This window comes from Ornithorhynchus anatinus, chromosome 8 (assembly GCF_004115215.2).
Source record: "Ornithorhynchus anatinus isolate Pmale09 chromosome 8, mOrnAna1.pri.v4, whole genome shotgun sequence".
Lineage (NCBI taxonomy): Eukaryota > Metazoa > Chordata > Mammalia > Monotremata > Ornithorhynchidae > Ornithorhynchus > Ornithorhynchus anatinus.
In genome coordinates this window covers 62431603-62449567 of record NC_041735.1, presented here as the reverse complement: position 1 = coordinate 62449567, position 17965 = coordinate 62431603, and the positions used below count along the sequence as shown (strand labels likewise).

General features: G+C 43.3%; 1 protein-coding gene across 1 annotated transcript in view; it reads left to right on the top strand.

Annotated features, from left to right (window-relative positions):
* The window catches only part of AHR (aryl hydrocarbon receptor), a 74221-nt gene that overhangs the window by 51818 nt on the left and 4438 nt on the right, over positions 1-17965 (top strand). The window contains exons 6-10 of the mRNA XM_029070839.2: positions 2643-2773; positions 5179-5381; positions 6705-6814; positions 7438-7579; positions 10626-11847. Coding sequence (XP_028926672.1) covers positions 2643-2773; positions 5179-5381; positions 6705-6814; positions 7438-7579; positions 10626-11847 — 1808 coding nt within the window. The remainder of the gene's footprint in view (positions 1-2642; positions 2774-5178; positions 5382-6704; positions 6815-7437; positions 7580-10625; positions 11848-17965) is intronic.

Here is a 17965-nt window from a genome sequence, read left to right as displayed (position 1 = left end):
GTGTTTTTAGTAAATGTGCCGGAAAGATGAGTTCACTGATTATCACATTTGTAAATTGCACAGTTTGTGTTCATTCAGGACACAAGTATAAAATGTAGTGCTTAAAATGCGTAATTAGTATGGCGTTGATACCCACAGCTGGCTTGCCAGTAAGTCAGAGGGGGATCGAAGATGAACCATTCAATGAAGCCATCAACTTTCCATCTGGAAGATCTCTTGATAGGCCGTAAGGGCCCTCAGTTTTTCTCACTGAAATAGATTTAGGCCCTTCTCTGGGGTAGGATTGAACCACAGAAGCATCAACGAACATCGCAGGGCAAATCGACAACATTATACGGGGCCGTGCTGTTTTACAAATGTGAGTGAAAATTCTCTATACCCAGATAGTAGTTAGGTGATAGATCATGAAGCTACCCCTGTGTTGTGCCTCCCAAATCCAGCTGTGAACCAGGGTCATCTGACCCTTCAGAAGGAGGAGTTGCAGCCCCTTTATTCACCGCCCCTACAGCCCCACAGCACTTAAGTCCATATCTGTAATTTTATTTATATTAATGTCTGTCTCCCCATCTAGATTGTAAGCTCACTGTGAGCAGGGAATGTGTCTGTTCTATTGTTATATCGTACTTTCCCAAGCACTTAGTGTAGTACTCTGAGAAGCAGTACTCAGAGAAGCAACATGGCTTAGTGGAAAGAGCACGGGCTTGGGAGTCATGGGTTCTAATTCTGACTCCCCCACTTGTCAGCTGGGTGACTTCGGGCAAGTCACTGAACTTCTCTGGGCCTCAGTTACCTCATCTATAAAATGGGGCTTAAGACCGTGAGCCCCACATGGGCCAACATGATTCTGATTAACTTGTATGTACCTCAGCACTTACAACAGTGCTTGGCACATAGTAAGCGCTTAACAAATACCATCATTATTATTATTACTCTGCCCACAGTAAGCACTTAGTAAGTTGATTGATGGACTGTTAACTCAGATGCATGTAGCCTACCTCTGTTCTCATGTGAAATGTAAGCAGGGAATGGAAGTTCTAAACTATATGTAGTTTAGTGAGTGTCTACAAAAGGTCACTGACTACTTCATCAAGATCATGCTGATTCCAGAGGTTAAGCATTTGAACAGCTCAATTCTGTGTGGTCTTTTTTAACATCGTTATACCAACTGGGATATGTACTAGGCGTGAGCTTCATTTAGCTTACCAGGTACTAGCAGAGGAAACAGCTTTATAGACAGTTTTCCCTCCAGCGTCTATGCCAGCTAACAGCAAAACTCTCATTTTAATGCTGCGGACGTGTGCTAAATGATATTGGTTGACAGATGAGCCATCATAACTATCATATTTAAACTCACTACCCATTAGTCATCCATTGTCAAGCAGGATTATCTAGTAGATAGAACACAGACCTAGGAGTCTGAAGGTCATGGGTTCTAATTCTGACTCCGCCACTTGTCTGCTGTGTGACCTTCAGCAAGTCACTTATCTTCTCTGTGCCTCAGTTGCCTCATCTCTAAAATGGGGATTAAAACAGTGAGTCCTCTGTGGAGCATGGACTGTGTCCAACCTTTTTAGCTTGTATCTATGCCAGTGCTTAGTACAGTACCCATAGTAAGCACTTAACAAATACCATTAAAAAAATAGTCCAGACTGTAAATTTCAGTGGTGTATGAGTTTACAAGCAGAATTTAAATGTGCCCTCTGAAAGACAGAGGTCATGTCTATTCCTACCTATGTATTCTCTTCCAGCATTTAGTATAGTGCTCTGTACAAAGTGGGTACTTAATAAAGACTATCACTACTCCTAACTGTGAATGAAAACAAGCAGTATTTAGATTTTTAAAATATTTTGTTACTTGTGTTGTTTGAATTCTTTATTGTACATAAACAATCTGTTAATTGCAGTAAGGGAATAATACTCCTAATATTTCATGTTTTTTCTCCAAAAAAGATATTCTTGGTTTGTTTGTTTTTTGGTTCTTTAGAATGATGGAGCTATCAATCAGGAACAAAGACACTTTACCAAAATGGGAATAACAGGAGTAGGGCATTAGGAATCATCTTGATTTTCATATTTTGGAAATTGAATTGTTTGGTATATTAGAAATCTTAAGTATCTTTTTTCAAGCATACTTGGAAATGTTTTACTATTCTGTTGACGGTGTTGTCAACATTATTCTTTTCTTTGTCATATATAGATCATATACATTTTCTACACTCAAAATATGCTATTTTCCTTTCATTTGAATTTCTTGAAAGCCCAAGATGAGTGAATATGTATATGTGCACGCGCGCACACATGTATTTAATGTTTTATATACGAAGAGGATTGTTTTACAGTTGAGTTTAAAATGCAATAGTACTAATAAAATTTTTTCATAATTCATTACATATTTTTCAGCTTGAAAAGTAGCACATAAGGGGGTTAAAAACCTCATCACATGTTTTAAATATGATACCTTTCTATTTCAGTTAAACCCAAATGCTACTTCTGCCTAATATATTGAATTGTGACTAATTGTACCTAATTATACCTAATGTAGTGAGTAATTTTTAAAACACATGCCAAGTGATATACCTATGAAGTAGTGAAATACCAATATTCTGCTCTAATCTGATTTTGTCGATTTTTAATATTTGCAGAAGATAGTGAACTTTCACAGCCAACAACTTATTATAACCCAGAACAGCTTCCTCCAGAGAATTCTTCTTTTATGGAAAGATGTTTCATCTGTCGGTTAAGGTGCCTCCTAGATAATTCATCTGGCTTCTTGGTAAGTGTCCAACTTTTAAATATAGTATTTTTGACCAAAAATTATGAAAAATGGAAGAACAGTGGCAAACGGTTGAAGAAACCTGCAAAGAAGAGAAAATTTTAGACTTAGCATTTTTAGAATCAGTAATAGTTTTAGTAACTGATTTTCATATACATGTATGTGGACATATACTTATTAAATGGTAGTAATAATGATTCTCCCTCATTTTTGTTTAATGTTATCTTGGTTTTTGTGATCTTCCCATGGAATGCTCCAGCAGGAAAAGGCTTTAGTAATTCTGTAGCCATTCCCCTCAGGTAACTACAATGTCAGGAAGCTTTTCTGAAGGGGAATTGTTGCAACATATTCTTTTCTTTTTTTAGGAGAAGAGTTTTCAAATAATAAAAACTAGGTCCTAGACTAGATCCATGTCCTCAGCTTCTCTTACACTTGTAGTCTACTGCTCTTAATTTCACTGACTGGTTATATTGCCACTAAAAACGTGGGCAGGCAGTAGTGAGAATTCAGTTGGCAGTTTAGATTAAAACATTTCAAGTGAGAGGAAGCTAATCTGGCCTCATGATTAAAGAGGTATCAGTTGATTTCAGTACCCCTGAAATCTATTATTTGGAATAGTTAGGAGCTGTAGTCTGAAACTCAAGCCCAGTAGAATCTTTACTTCCATAAATTGCCTCTACCATGTTATTCCCCACTCCTCATTTTTGAAGAGGAAATCAAATATTTTTTGAAGTCATTGATTGTAATCCTTGCTGGGATAGGTAGTAGGGTAAAGATACCCAAGATACAGGTTTGAACCTCGCAGCTTTCATTTTCAAGAGGTGCAGGTGTGGACCAGGGTAGGAAGAGAAGGGAGAGGGTTACTGTAATTCATCGAGGACTTGGGAGAGTGCAATAGAAAGTGATATCTCATTTTTCTCTTCCTCCTCCTACTCTCCTTATTGCTAGAAATAATAGTTCCACCCCTGTTTTTAGGTTGAGACATTAATGTGAGGAAATATGGTATGTATATCCAGAAATTAATATATATATTTTTGCCATCTTGTTTTCTGACTTTGTTCTTATGTCTTATACTGCAACATTCAGCTGTTTTTCATTTTTTCTAAATTATTTGGTTGGATAAAATCCCTTCACATTAGGTGGTGTTTATATTCCTTCATTAAAAGAGCAAACTCTGATGATGCACAATTTTCAATTCAGTACTATTACATTTCACTGAGACTAGAACAGGTGCTAAGTAACTACATCAGTTAAAATAATTGAACTGTGCTTTGTTTCAGCAGTGTTGACTTAATGGTTAGAGTAGATAGAGCATGGGCTTGGGAGTCAGGATGTGGATTTATTCAGTCGTATTTATTGAGCACTTATGGTGTGCAAAACACTGTACTAAGCGCTTGAGTAAGTGTTCTAATCCTGGCTCTGCCACATGCCTGCCGTTTAACGTTGGGCAAATCACTTCACTTCTTAGGGCCTCATTTACCTCATCTGTAAAATGGAGATTAAGAATGTGAGCCCCCTGTGGGACAGGGATTGGGTCCAACATAGTAATAATCATGATATTTGTTAAGCCATTCTTTGGGCTAAGCAGTGGGGTAGATACAAGGCAATCAGCTTGCCCATGTGGGGCTCACACTTTTAATCCCATTTTGCAGATGAGGTAACTGACAGAGAAGTTAATTAAGTGTTTTGCCTAAGTTCACACAGCAGACAACTGATTAACATGATTAACCCCAGTGCTTGGAACAGTGCTCGGCACATAGTAAGTGCTTAACAAGTACCGTAATTATTATTAATCATTCTTTTTATCTATTTCAAGCGACAGCATTTAGGAGTATTAATAATTATTATTAGTTAAGTGCTTATTCTGTGCCAAGCACTGTACTAAACACTGGGGTAGATACAAGATAATCAGGTCCCACGTGGGGCTCGCATTCTAAGTAGGAGGGAGAACAGGAATTAAGTCCCCATTTTGCAGATGAGGGAACTGAGGCACAGAGAAGTTTGACTTGCCCAAAGTCACACAGCAGATATGTGGCAGAGCTGATATTAGGAGTCAGAGCACCTCTCTGCTCTGACTCCTAGCCCCTTTCCACTAGGAAACACTGCTTCCCCCAAACCACAGTCATTATTATTATTACTAGGGTGGTTAGTATTTGTTGTCTGAGAATAAGAAGTGGCAGGGGGGGAGGGGGACGGGCGTGGAAATTACACAATGTCTAATGTTCAGTACCAAGAGCTCAGTTGAGGTGGTCTCAGGATGAAACCATGATCAAACCCTGAGTAGGCTGATTAAGCCTCTTTTGCCCCATGCCAGATAAGCATGTGTACATAGAAGCATGTTCTCTTTTTTTTCCTGTAGCTATTCCATTCTTCAAATCATAACTTCGCTTTCCCTCTTTTTGAAGGCTATGAATTTTCAAGGACGCCTAAAATTCCTTCATGGACAGAACAAGAAAGGAAAGGATGGGACCGCAATTGCCCCGCAGTTGGCTTTGTTTGCAGTAGCAACTCCGCTTCAACCTCCATCTATACTAGAAATCCGAACTAAAAATTTCATCTTCAGGACTAAGCACAAATTAGACTTCACGCCGACTGGCTGTGATGCCAAGTAAGTCCTGTATTGTGAACGTTTTTGTTTCCTACAACATTTATTACTTTTATCTAAAATACACATGGTATTCAGATGCCTAGTACCCAACGTTTAGATGAGAGCAATCACACAGATTTTTAAAAAGTATTGAATACAGTATTAGCAGCCTAATTTTTTGGTCAGGTGTTTCCTAATTAGGAGTATCACAAATAGGATGCCTCTGGTGAAAGTACGCAGCAGCAGAATTCATTCATTCAGTCATAATTTTTGAGTACCTACTGTGTGGAGAGCACTGTACTAACTGCTTGGGAGAGTACAATATATCAATAAGCAGATCCATTCCCTGTCCATGAGTTTGCAGTCTAGAGGCTTGGCTAATTGTATTATAATTAATATCCAGGTTTTGGCTACCTGGAAAAGGCTCTCTGTCACTTCATAAAGGAAATCTGCAGCAGCAGAAAGGCAGCTAGAGCTGAGGAAGAGGCAAATGAAGACAGAAAGAAGGAGAGGAGAGTGGGAAAGGCCAGAAAAATGTAGAAGGAGGTTGGAGACAGGAATGATGGAAGAAGGGAAAGGGTAGAAGAAACGGCAGAGGAACCAGATAGTGTTCATAGTCAAGGGGGAAGAAGCAACTTGATTAGATGGACAGAGAGGTGAATAAAACCAAAAGTCCCATGATTATTTAATTAAATTTTGCGGGCAGGAAATGTGTTTACAAATGCCGATATATTGTACTTTGCCAAGTGCTTAGTTCAGTGCACCGCACACAGCATTCAGTGAATATGATTGATTGGTTCTCCATAACATAGTATTTTATTGAGCATTTCCTATTCATTCATTCAATAGTATTTATTGAGCGCTTACTATGTGCAGAGCACTGTACTAAGCGCTTGGAATGTACAAATCGGTAACAGATAGAGTCAGTCCCTGCCCTTTGACAGCCTTACAGTCTACTGTGTGTAGAGCATTGTACTAAGCACTTGGGAGAATGCAGTACAACAGAGATGATAGACACATTCCCTGCCCATTTATTTTCTCTTAGTATTTAGCCCCCAGCCACTAAATTTGCAGGGCTGTTTTAGCATTTTTTACTCCATTTAAAAGGAGAAATTTGGCCCAATTTGAAGTGGTCACAGTAGTTAAAATAAATTGCATTCATATTTAAATAACTGTCCCTACCTACCGAAGTGAGATTAAGAGACAAAGAAATCCAGGTGTCTTGTTCATTTTTACAGTCAGATTGGTCACAAGTGGTGGTCTACATGAGGCCAATTTGGATTATTTAGTGATTAAATTAATTTTGTTTTATTCTGATTCTTAAATTTATCTTTTCCCTGATAGAGGAAAAATTGTCCTGGGATACTCTGAAGCAGAGTTATGCGTGAGAGGATCTGGATATCAATTTGTTCATGCGGCCGACATGCTTTACTGTGCAGAGAACCATATCCGGAGTAAGTGTGATTCACCGTATTCAATATAAAATGTGGTAATATCCTAAAGGTGCTTTGAGGATTGTGCATGAAATGAATAGCTATATCTTCATTTGCTATTTCCAAAGCATTGTTACATTACCTGCCTCATTCTGGTGGTAGAGAGAACCTGGTGTTATTGTTACAGTTGAGGAAATTGACATCCAGAGATTAAATAATCTGCCCATATCTCACACCTGGGATGAGAATTTAGATCTCCCTACTCCCGGGCCCACATTCTCTCCACCACTATATATCCCTAGTGCTAGTAAACAGTTAATTATTTTAACCAAAGTGGGTACGAAGTAAAGACATCTTTCTGTGTTTTAAAATGTCATTAAATTGAGTTTTGCCTAATGAAATCATTATTGGTAATAGAACAGCGTTATTCCTGGAAATTAGAGAAGTACATTTTTCTTTAGTGTATTCTTTCCCATTAGAATTGACTTTCCAATCAATCCCTTGACAGATACAGACAGAAGATAGGACTGTTCATATGTTGCTTTTTTGATTATTTGTATCTGTGAAGACTAATCATCAAGAATAACATAATGTATAATACTTTTTCAACCAGAAAAATTAAAAAATATAACTTGTGATTCTAGTGATAAAGACTGGAGAGAGTGGAATGACTGTCTTCAGACTTCTTACCAAAGAAAACAGATGGGCTTGGGTTCAAGCAAATGCACGCTTAGTATACAAAAATGGAAGACCCGATTATATTATTGCAACACAGCGGCCTCTTACGTAAGTACAAAGACTCATTACTTGCAAAAAACAGAAATCCAAAGTTTCAGATAGAAAGTATTCTTAGGTGAAATTGTTTTCTAACTCCACTCCTCAGCCAACTTGGAGTTTGCCAGGATGTCAAGTGGTTAGGCTGAGTAGCAGAAGTAGAAATTTTCAATCCTGTGCTCTTCCATCCCTCACAGAGGAACACAACTTGGATTACTCTTAAATCTAAACATTATCATCCTTTTAGATCTCATGGAAACTGCAGCTTATTTAGCTATTATTTGTTGGTGGTTTTCAGGCCCAAATAAATGTTCCAGAGGATTGGGAGAAATTCATGCATATGAATAGTATAGTTGTCTAGGAGAGAAAGTAAGAAAATGCCTCCTTCAGACAGCAGGAAGGCAACCAGACTGGTTTTTTTTTTTGTAGATGTCACCATCAGAGTTAGAGCATTTGGGGCTTGTGGCTCATGTAAAGAGTAACAACAGTCATGTGTCCAAGCATGAGGTAAAATGAGAGGACCATAAAGCAGAAGAGATATTTCAGGGATCCTTTAGACAATTACCAAGAGATGTGGGGACCGTTTGGAAAACCACCATGGCCAGTCAGTGGTATTTAAGCACTTACTTTGTGGAGGGCATTGGACTTGGGAGAGTCCAGTAGAGCAGACTGGATTCTCGCCCACAAGAAGCTTTTTTTACATTCTAGAGGAGAAGAATGAAAGACATTTCAGATAGGGGGAATAGGAGAGTATAAGGGTATGTACATAAGTGCTGAAGAGCTCAGGGAGGGGCGAATGCCAAGTCCTCAGAGGGTCACAGATCCAAGGGCATAGGTGATGCAGGAAAGAAAGCGAGTGAGAGAAATGAGGGCTTAGTAAGAGAAGGTCTCTTGGAGGAGACGTGATTGCAGGATGGCTTGCATAGTAGGGGGTTTGGTGGTCTGTCAGATATAATAATAATAACAATGATAACAATTACGGTATCTATTAAAAGCTTACTATGTGCCAAGCACTGAACAGTGGAGTAGATACATTTAGGTTGAAGAGGTCCCTGGCCTCCTTGGGGCTCACCAAGTAAGGTTATGGAGGGGTAAAGAATTCCAGGTCAGAGGGAGGATCAGGGCAGGGGATTGGCAGCAAAATAAATAAAATCGAGGTACAGTGAGTAAATAGACAATAAAAAAGTGAAATGTGCAGGCAGGGGTATAGTATGGAATCGGCAAGGTGAGTTAGAAGGGGGAGGAACGATTGAATGCCTTAAAGCCGTTTCTGTTTGATGAAGAAGTGGATGGGCAACCACCGGAGGGTTTTTAAGAAGGGAGGGGATACTGACTAAATTTTTTATAGGAAAGCGATCTAGGCAGCAGAGAGAGGTGTGGACTGGAGTGGGGAAGAGACAGGAGCCAGTGAGGTAAGAGAAGAAGCTGAAGCAGTAGTCACAGCAGGATATGAGCAGTACTTGGGTCAGTATGATAGCGGTTTGGATGGAGAGGAAAGGGCAAATTCTAGAGATGAGAAGGTAGAAGTAACAGGATTTGGTGACGGAACCTGAGAGTTAAATGAGGGAAATGAATTGAGGATAATGCCAAAGATATGGGATTGTGTGATGTAGAAGAGGGTGGTGTAGTCTAAAGTGAGGAAAAGTCACCTTTGGGGGGACAGGGTTTGGGTGGGAAGATGAGTTCTATTTAGAATGGCTCACTCTGCACTTTGTAAGTAATGACCGCAGCTGACAACCGGAAGACTGTTTTACCCAGTGTTGGTTGTTGGTTACATGTTGATTGACCTCTCAGCCACGCCCTGTTCAGGGATAACAATACCAACAGTTGAATCATTTTCAAACTCAAAGAATAATGAAAAGAGCAAATAATGTATTCTGTAGTGTCACTGGCAGAACTACTTGAGAAAGAAAGCACTTAACAATGTAAGAAGGATCATGGTGTTTGTTAAGCTCTTACTATGTGTAGAAAATGAACTAAGCACTTGGGAGAATACAGTGTAGCGTATTTGGTGGACATTCCCAGCCCACAGTGAGTTTATGGTCTAGAGGAGGAGACAGGCATAAATAATAAATTAGGGATACGCACATAAGTGGTATGGGGCATTGAGGGAGAGGTGAATAAATGGTGCAAGTGCAAGGGTGATGCAGAAGGGAGTGGGTGAAGAGGAAATGAGGGATTAGACAAGGAAGGCCTCTTGGAGGACATGTGCCTTCAGTAAGTCTTTGAAGGTGGAGAGAGTGATTGTCTTTGGCATGTGAAGACAGAGGGATTTCTTCTAGACTGTCAGCCCGTTGTTGGGTAGGGATTGTCTCTATTTGTTGCAAAATTGTACTTTCCAAGCACTTAGTACAGTGCTCTGCACACAGTAAGTGCTCAATAAATACGATTGAATGAATGAATTTCCAGGCCAGAGGCAGGATGTGTGTAAGAGATCAGCAGCGAGATAGACGAGATCGAGGTATAGCGAGTAGGTTGGCGTTAGGACCGAGTTGTAGTAGGAAATCACAGAGGTAGAAGGGGGCAAGGCGATTGAGTGTTTTGAAGCACTTTCATATTTTAAATCAAATGCTTTGATAACAGCACTTTTGAGCACCCCACTATAGTGCACTGTACTTAAAAGCACTTTGGAAAATACAACCTGTCTCTCCGTCCAGGTAGTTTTCACTCTAAGGGGAGAAGCAGACATAAAATTAGAGTAGTCCAGTGACAAAAAAACAAAGTGCATCAGCAGGCATCGTTCTTTTGTAATATAACAAAAGCAATCTAAATTATGGTCTTTGAGTGAGATGATCAACCTGGCAACGATCAATCCCCTCTACATTTTCTGACCCCGTAAGCCAGAGTAGTACACAACCTTAGTAAAATTGTTAAATACAAACCCAAAGCACAATATTGATTTTTCTGCAGGGAGCTCAACATGAATACGCCATTCTTCTGGTTATGTCCCAACCAGAGATTGCGCTCAAGTGCCTCTGTTCTTAAAAACCAGGTTTTGCTAAAGGTGAGGAATCTCACCGCGGCTGAAAGCCTTTTTCTTCCCTTAATGTTATTTCAGAGACGAAGAAGGAATGGAGCATTTACGAAAGCGAAACCTGAAGCTGCCTTTCATGTTTGCCACGGGCGAGGCTGTGCTGTACGAAGTGACCTTTCCCTTCCCCGCCCTGATGGATCCCCTGCAGGTGCGGATGAAAGGCGGCACCGCAAAGGAGCCCACCGCCAAATCCGCGCTCGACCCAGACTCCCTTCACCCCGGCTCCGTCCTGGGGGCCATGTTGAGGCAAGATGAGTCCGTGTACCTCTGCCCTCCGGCTCCCAGCGCACTCCCCCTCGAGAGGAGCTTTTTGAACGCGGCGCCGGATGAACTGAGCCGGATCCTGGCTCGTGACTGGCAGGACGACCTCTTGCCGGTGGGCGACGGCAACGGCGCGACACGGGAGCCCTCCAAGCGCCCCCCAGATGGCCAAGACCAAGAGGGGCTCTTCGCGGAGAGCAAAAACAGTGATCTGTATGACATCATGGAAAACCTGGGCATTGATTTTGAAGACATCAAACACATGCAGCAAGATGAGGAGTTTTTTAGAGCCGAATTTGCCCGGGGGGATGACCTCGGCGACATTGACATAACGGATGAGATCCTGACCTACGTTCAGGAGTCCTTAAATAAATCCTCGTTTTTGTATTCGGGTTTCCAGCAGCCGCCCCCCGGGACTCCCAACTCTAGCTGCATGGTACAGGAACGGTTGCAACAGCAGCAGAAACAAACAGTGGAGCAGCAGCAACAACTGTGTCAGAGGATGAAGCATATGCAAGTCAACGGCGTGTTTCCCAGTTGGTGCCCCTCTGGGGGCAGGCCCCTTCCCTTCACTGCCCAAGAACCCCAACAGTATGCTTTTTCAGACACGCAAGGCCCTCCTCAAGACTTCCCTTACAAATCCGAAGTCTCCGCTTACGCCTGTGGGCAGGAATTTATCCCCTACAATCAGCCGCCACCCGTCCTACCCCCACCTGCAAACTTTACCCCGTTGGACTTCCCAGTGGGAAACTTCGAACAGTCCTCCTATCCCGGGACTGCCGATTTAGGAGGTTACGTCGGCTGTTTACAAGTCCCCGGGGGCCAACAGTGTGACCCGAACTCACAGCCGCCCATGGCCACCTCTCAGCCCTGCTATGCCGGTGCTGTGTCCATGTTCCAGTGCCAGCCCGAACCTCAGCCTGCCACTGTCGATCAAATGCAATACAACCCCATGGTCTCAGCCCCCCATGCCTTGTTAAATAAGGTGAGGATTGATTTTTGGGGGGTTTTTTTGTTTTTTAACCAGTTACTATTTTTCCATAATGGTTCTAACTTGGGGAGTGTCGATGGGGCCTTAAGACTGAATTATTAGGAATCGCCAACCCCATTATTAAACTCCTTGTGAACAGGGAAATTGTCATGTGCAATAGTTGTACTTCCCCATGGGCTTATGTCAGTGCCCCGCGCTGGTTCCCTGGTGAATGTCATTTCTAGTACTAATGCGCTAGGTTCTCTGCGGACCTCCTTGAAAAGTGTCGAATGGTGCCATTATGCCGCAAATAACAATCAAAAATTTTTTTTTTGAGCACTTACCATGTGCAGAGCACTGTACTAAGTGCTTAAATCCCTCTGTTACTTCCGAGTTGTCATGCATCATCCTGCCCATGCTTCAATGTATAAAGAACGCAACACAGAAAAAAAGGCCAGACCAATGAACCCTAGCATTAATTCTCAAGGAAAACCCTCACTTCCAAATGTGGACTTACCTCATTAAATTGCTTTACTTTCCACAAGCTTTCAGAAGTCACATCACAATCAGTTGTTATCATTGAGGTGGATTCTCCCCTTTAACTGTCCTTGCTATAGCGGGCTCCTTTCTAAAGCCACTTGTGCACAGTGAAGAGGAGAGGATGTTTGGGTCTTGCAGGGGTCTCGTCAGTGGAGCAGTGACCTTTCTTTCAGGAGCGAGGGCTGGAGAACTGTCTTCTTCCAAACTCCTGTTTTCAAAGCAAGTGAATGCTCAATTGGCAGCCTCTGCCACTAACTCATCTTTCTCCCTCTTTTTAAGTAGCTACCACGAGCAATTCTCTATTGACACTCAGAATCGTGGGTTCAAAGATGCACACAGGCAGACTTTTCTTTCTTCCCTTCCTCCCTGCCCCATAAATACGATAACTTCCCCTTAAAATTCCCATGCACGTACAAGATATTCGCACGGGGATTCCTTCGCATATATTCCAGGGACACTCACATAAGAAAAGTATAGATAGAAAAGTCACAGTGTAATGTGGTAGCCAAAGAAGATGGGCTGAACAGGTGGTATTTGTTAAAGCTGGGTACAAAAACAGGGTTTCTCTTTAGTGTGAGTCTACAACAACTGCGTTACAGGTAAAGTGCCTGCGTTTCAGCGGTGCGTGTATATGCTGGATGTACTTGCCTAATTGCCCCACCTGTTGCATAATTTCTGCAGTCCAAAAGAGTGAAGGGGCTAGTATGTGGGGAATCAAGCCTAGCAATCAAGGGAACAGGAGGAAAAAGGCGAAGAAGAAAAGGAAGAGAAAGGTTAAAAAAAGGCACTTGACACTTCATCTCTTCTATTGCAGTCTCCCATGTGCTGCAAAAAATAGGGGCTCGGTGAATTAAAGTAAACTTCCCTCCACCCCCTGGCCTTCTTCTCTTCCTACCCCAGAGTTCACACACTTCCATATGCCTACACCAGACCCATCTTTCCCTATGCCAGATTTGTATGTCTGTGGTGTTCTGGCCCTATTCCCTTTCCTATCCTGGCCCACGCTGCCGTGACTACTTAGAAAACGAATCTTTATTTCCTCCACAGGAATGAGCAAAGGCAATTAGGTATCAATAATAACAATAATCGTGGCATTTAATTGCTTACCATGTGCCAGTCTTAGTGGCAGGAGCGCAGGTTTAGGCGTCAGAGGACGTGGGTTCAACACGGCTTCGCCACTTGTCTGTTGTGTGACTTTGGGCAAGTCACTTCACTGCTCCGTGCCTCCGTTACCTCATCTGTAAACTGGGGATTAAGACTTCGAGCCCCTCGTGGGACAACGTGATTACCCTGTATCCCCCCACCCCCAGCGCTTAGAACAGTGCTTGGCACATAGTAGGTGCTTCATCATCATGATTACTAAACACTGGGATGGATACAAGCAAATCGGGTTGGATACAGTCCCTGTCCCACATGGGGTTCACAGTCTTAATCCCCATTTTGCATATGAGGTCAATGAGTCACAGAGAAGTTAAGTGATTTGCTCGAGGTCACACAGCAGATTAGTGGTGGAGCCAGGATTAGAACCCAGGTCTTTATGTTGCTGAATTGTACTTTCCAAGCACTTAGTACAGTGCTCTGCACACAGTAAGCACTCAATAAATATGATTGAATAAATGAATGTGAGTACAGAAAACACTTAGCTTATTCTAAGAACAAGGACAGGACAGGTGGCACTGCAGCACCAATGAGGAACGTGACTTTTCCCCAGGTCACAGAGTCAAATAATAATAATGGTATTTGTTAAGTGCTTACTGTGTGCCAGGCACTGTACTAAGCCCTGGGATGGATAGGAGCGAGGCACTGAGGCACAGAGAAGTGATTTGCCCAAGGTCATATGACAGATAGGTGGCGGAGCCGGGATTAGAACCCCTGACTTTCTGACTCCCAGGCACGTGCTCTATCCCACTGCGCCTTAGAACTTGGATCTCTTGGCTCCCCGTTCCCATTGGACTCTCCCTTCTTGATCCACCTTGCCTCTTCACAAACTAGAATCGGCTTTGGGACACTCAAACAGCTTTTCCCCCTCTTACCTTACCTCTCTGATCTCCAGCTAAAACCCAGCCCACAAACCTCGCTCGGCTGTCTCAACCTACTCTCTGTGCCTCGATCTCAACTTTCTCGCCACCGTCCCCTCACCCGAGTCCTCCATCTGGCCTGGAACTCCTTTCCCCTTCCTGTCTCATAGATCATCACTCTCCTCATCTTTAAAACCCTACTAAAATCACATTCTCCTCCAAGAAGCTTTCCCTGACTAAACCGTCACATCCCTCATTCGCCCTTCCTTCCGCATCACTTCAGCCCTTGGGTCTGTACCCCAGGGACTCTGTCATTCAGCCCTCCCCAGCCCCACATCACTTACGAACGTGTCCTTCTCTGAAAGCGTCTGTCTCCCCGTCTCCTCTCTGGGCAGGAATCATGTCTTACTCCTGTATTAATAATAATAATGATGATAATGTTATTTGTTAAGCGCTTACTATGTGCAGAGCACTGTTCTAAGCACTGGGGTAGATACAAGGTTATCAGGTTGTCCCTCGTGGGGCTCACAGTCATTCATTCAATAGTATTTATTGAGCGCTTACTATGTGCAGAGCACTGTACTAAGCGCTTGGAATGAACAAGTCGGCAACAGATAGAGACAGTCCCTGCCCTTTGACGGGCTTACAGTCTAATCGGGGGAGACGGAAAGACGAGAACAATGGCAATAAATAGAGTCGAGGGGAAGAACGTCCCGTAAAAACAATGGCAACTAAATAGAATCAAGGCGATATACATTTCATTAACAAAATAAATAGGGTAATGAAAATATATACGGTTGAGCAGACGAGTACGGTGTTGAGGGGATGGGAAGGGATAGGGGGAGGAGCAGAGGGAAATGGGGGGAAAAGAGGGTTTAGCTGCGGAGAGGTGAAGGGGGGCGGTAAAGGGAGTAGAGTTTGATAAATTCTTACTATGTGACAAACATTGACCTAAGCACTGGGGTAGATACATGATCATCAGGTCAGACGGTTCCCGTCTCATCCGGGACTCAGAGTCTAAGCAGGAAGGACAACCGACACTAAATCCCCATTTTACTGATGAGGAAACTGAAGCACAGAGAACTTAAGTGACTTGTCCACGGTCACTTGCCCAAGGGAAATGTCTTAATCCCCATTTTACAGTTGAGGTAACTGAGGCACAGAGGAAGTGAAGTGACTTGCCCACAGTCACACAGCTGACCAGCGGCAGAGCCGGGAGTCGAACCCACAACCTCTGACTCCTCTATTGTATTACTGTCTTCCAAACTTTTAGTCCGGTGCTCTGCACACAGTAATCGGTCGGTAAATACCATCGATGGATGGATAGAATAAGAATGTCATCTAGGCGTCAGAAGGACCTGGGTTATAATTCCAACTGCCATGCGAGCTTGGACGAGTCACTCAACTTCTCTGCGCCTCAGTTCCCTCATCTGTAAAATGGGGATTAAGACCATGAGCCCCTTGTGGGACTGGGACCGTGTCCAACGTGATCGGCTCGTACCTGCCCCGGCACTTAATACAGCGCCTGGCACGTAGTAAGCGCTTACGTACCTTAAAAAAGTTAACTTCCCGGGGCTTGGCACTCACTCTGGAGACACCGATGCATTTTGGAGGCATTGCTTTATGCTTCTGAAAACTCTTCTGTGCCTTAATTTGACTTTGATGGGAAACGAAAGTCATTCACCCAGAGCTCCCTGTTGGTACAAAATGCATCGGATTCCACTCGTAAAAGGGACAAAGCATGTATTCATAAAAGAGTTGGAAAACCACTTCTTATACAGTATGTGCTTTAGGAAAAGCTTTGAAGTTACGAGCTGAGGATTACGAGGCTTTATATGCTTTGGTAGCATCAAATTTCATTCGTTCACAGAGTTTTGGGGTGTAATTTTAATTTACTTCAAAGTTCCCTCATTCTTGTGAAGGGAAACACCCTTAATGAGAGTGGAAGGGCCACCACTGTCTTGGCTTGGATATGTAAGGTTCCTGAGGACTTGAAAATAGAGTACCTCTGAAACCCTCTTTCTCTGTACTGTCTCCTGGTAGGGAAAATGCGCACAGCTCATTTCATAATAATGTTGGTATTTGTTAAACGCTTACTACGTGCAGAGCACTGTTCTAAGCGCTGGGGTAGATACAGAGTAATCAGCTTGTCCCACGTGAGGCTCACAGTCTTAATCCCCATCTTCCAGAGGAGGGAACTGAGGCGCAGAGAAGTGAAGTGACTTGCCCACGGTCGCACAGCTTGACAAGCGCCGGAGCTGGGATTCGAACCCCTGACCTCCGACTCCCAAGCCCAGGCTCTTTCCACTGAGCCACGCTGCTTCTCATTTATCTTCAGTCAGCTCCATAATGGAGAACTGGAATAATGGGCATTTCTGTAGATGGTTCCAGTAAGCATTTAACCCTGTTATCATTCAGTCGTATTTATCGAGCACTTTCTGTGTACAGGGGACTGTACTAAGCACTTAGGAGAGCACAATGCAACAATAAACAGACATATTCCCTGCCCACGAGCTTACAGTCTAGAGGGGTTAACAAGCTCAAGTCATCCCTCTACTAAATTAGCCTTTTCTGGATCCCTTGGCCCCCACCCCAACTCATCTCCTTGCTCCCCGTTGTTTTTTTAATGGTAGATGTTAAGCACTTACCATGTGGTGTCCAAGTGTCCAGATGCTGGGGTAGGTAATCAGATCAGACACAGTCCTTGTCCTCCATGGGGCTCACAATCTAAATAGGAGGGAGAACGGGTAGTGAATCACCATTTTGCAGTTGAGGAAACTGAGGCACAGAGGAGTGAAGTGACTTGACCAAAGTCATACAGTAGGCAAATGGCAGAGTTTCAACTCCGAGGCTCCTCTAGGCTACACGGCTTCCCAGTTCCTGTCCAAACTCCGTCTAAAGGTGATAGACACCCCCGGCCTTCTCTGACGCTCCAACAACTTTTTTTTCACAACACACTACGATCATATTTTTGTCCCCTTCACCCCACTGAGACAGCAGGTCCTAACATCACCAGTGACCCCTCGTAGTCAAGACCGTTGAGCTGTACTCTGTCCCAGTTCTCTCTCAACTCTGGGCCGCCTTTGAGACTGGGCCATTTCTCTCCTCAAAACAGTTCCTGTGCAGGGCCACTCGCTCGACACTCACTTCCCCGGAGTTTCAGCTACCACACCTACACAGATGAACCCCAAATTTACCTCTTCGGTCCAAACCTCTCCCTAACATACGTTCGTTTTGAATGGTATTTGTTAAGCGCTTATTATGTGCCAAGCACTGTACTAAGTGCTGGGGTAGATGCCAGCTAATTGGGTTGGACGCATTCCCTGTCCCACATAGGGCTCCTAGTCTTAATCCTCATTTAATAGATGAAGTATCCGAGAGACAGAGAAATCAAGCGATCCGTCCGAGGCAGACGAGTGGCGGAGCCGGGATGAGAACTCAGGTCTTCTGACTCCCAGCCCCGTGCTCTTTCCACTAAGGCGTGCTGCTGTTCTGCATTTCCTTTTATCTTCGGGACATTGTCGCTCTGAAACGCAATCAGCCCCTCAAACTCGACATGTCAAACTGAGGTTCTC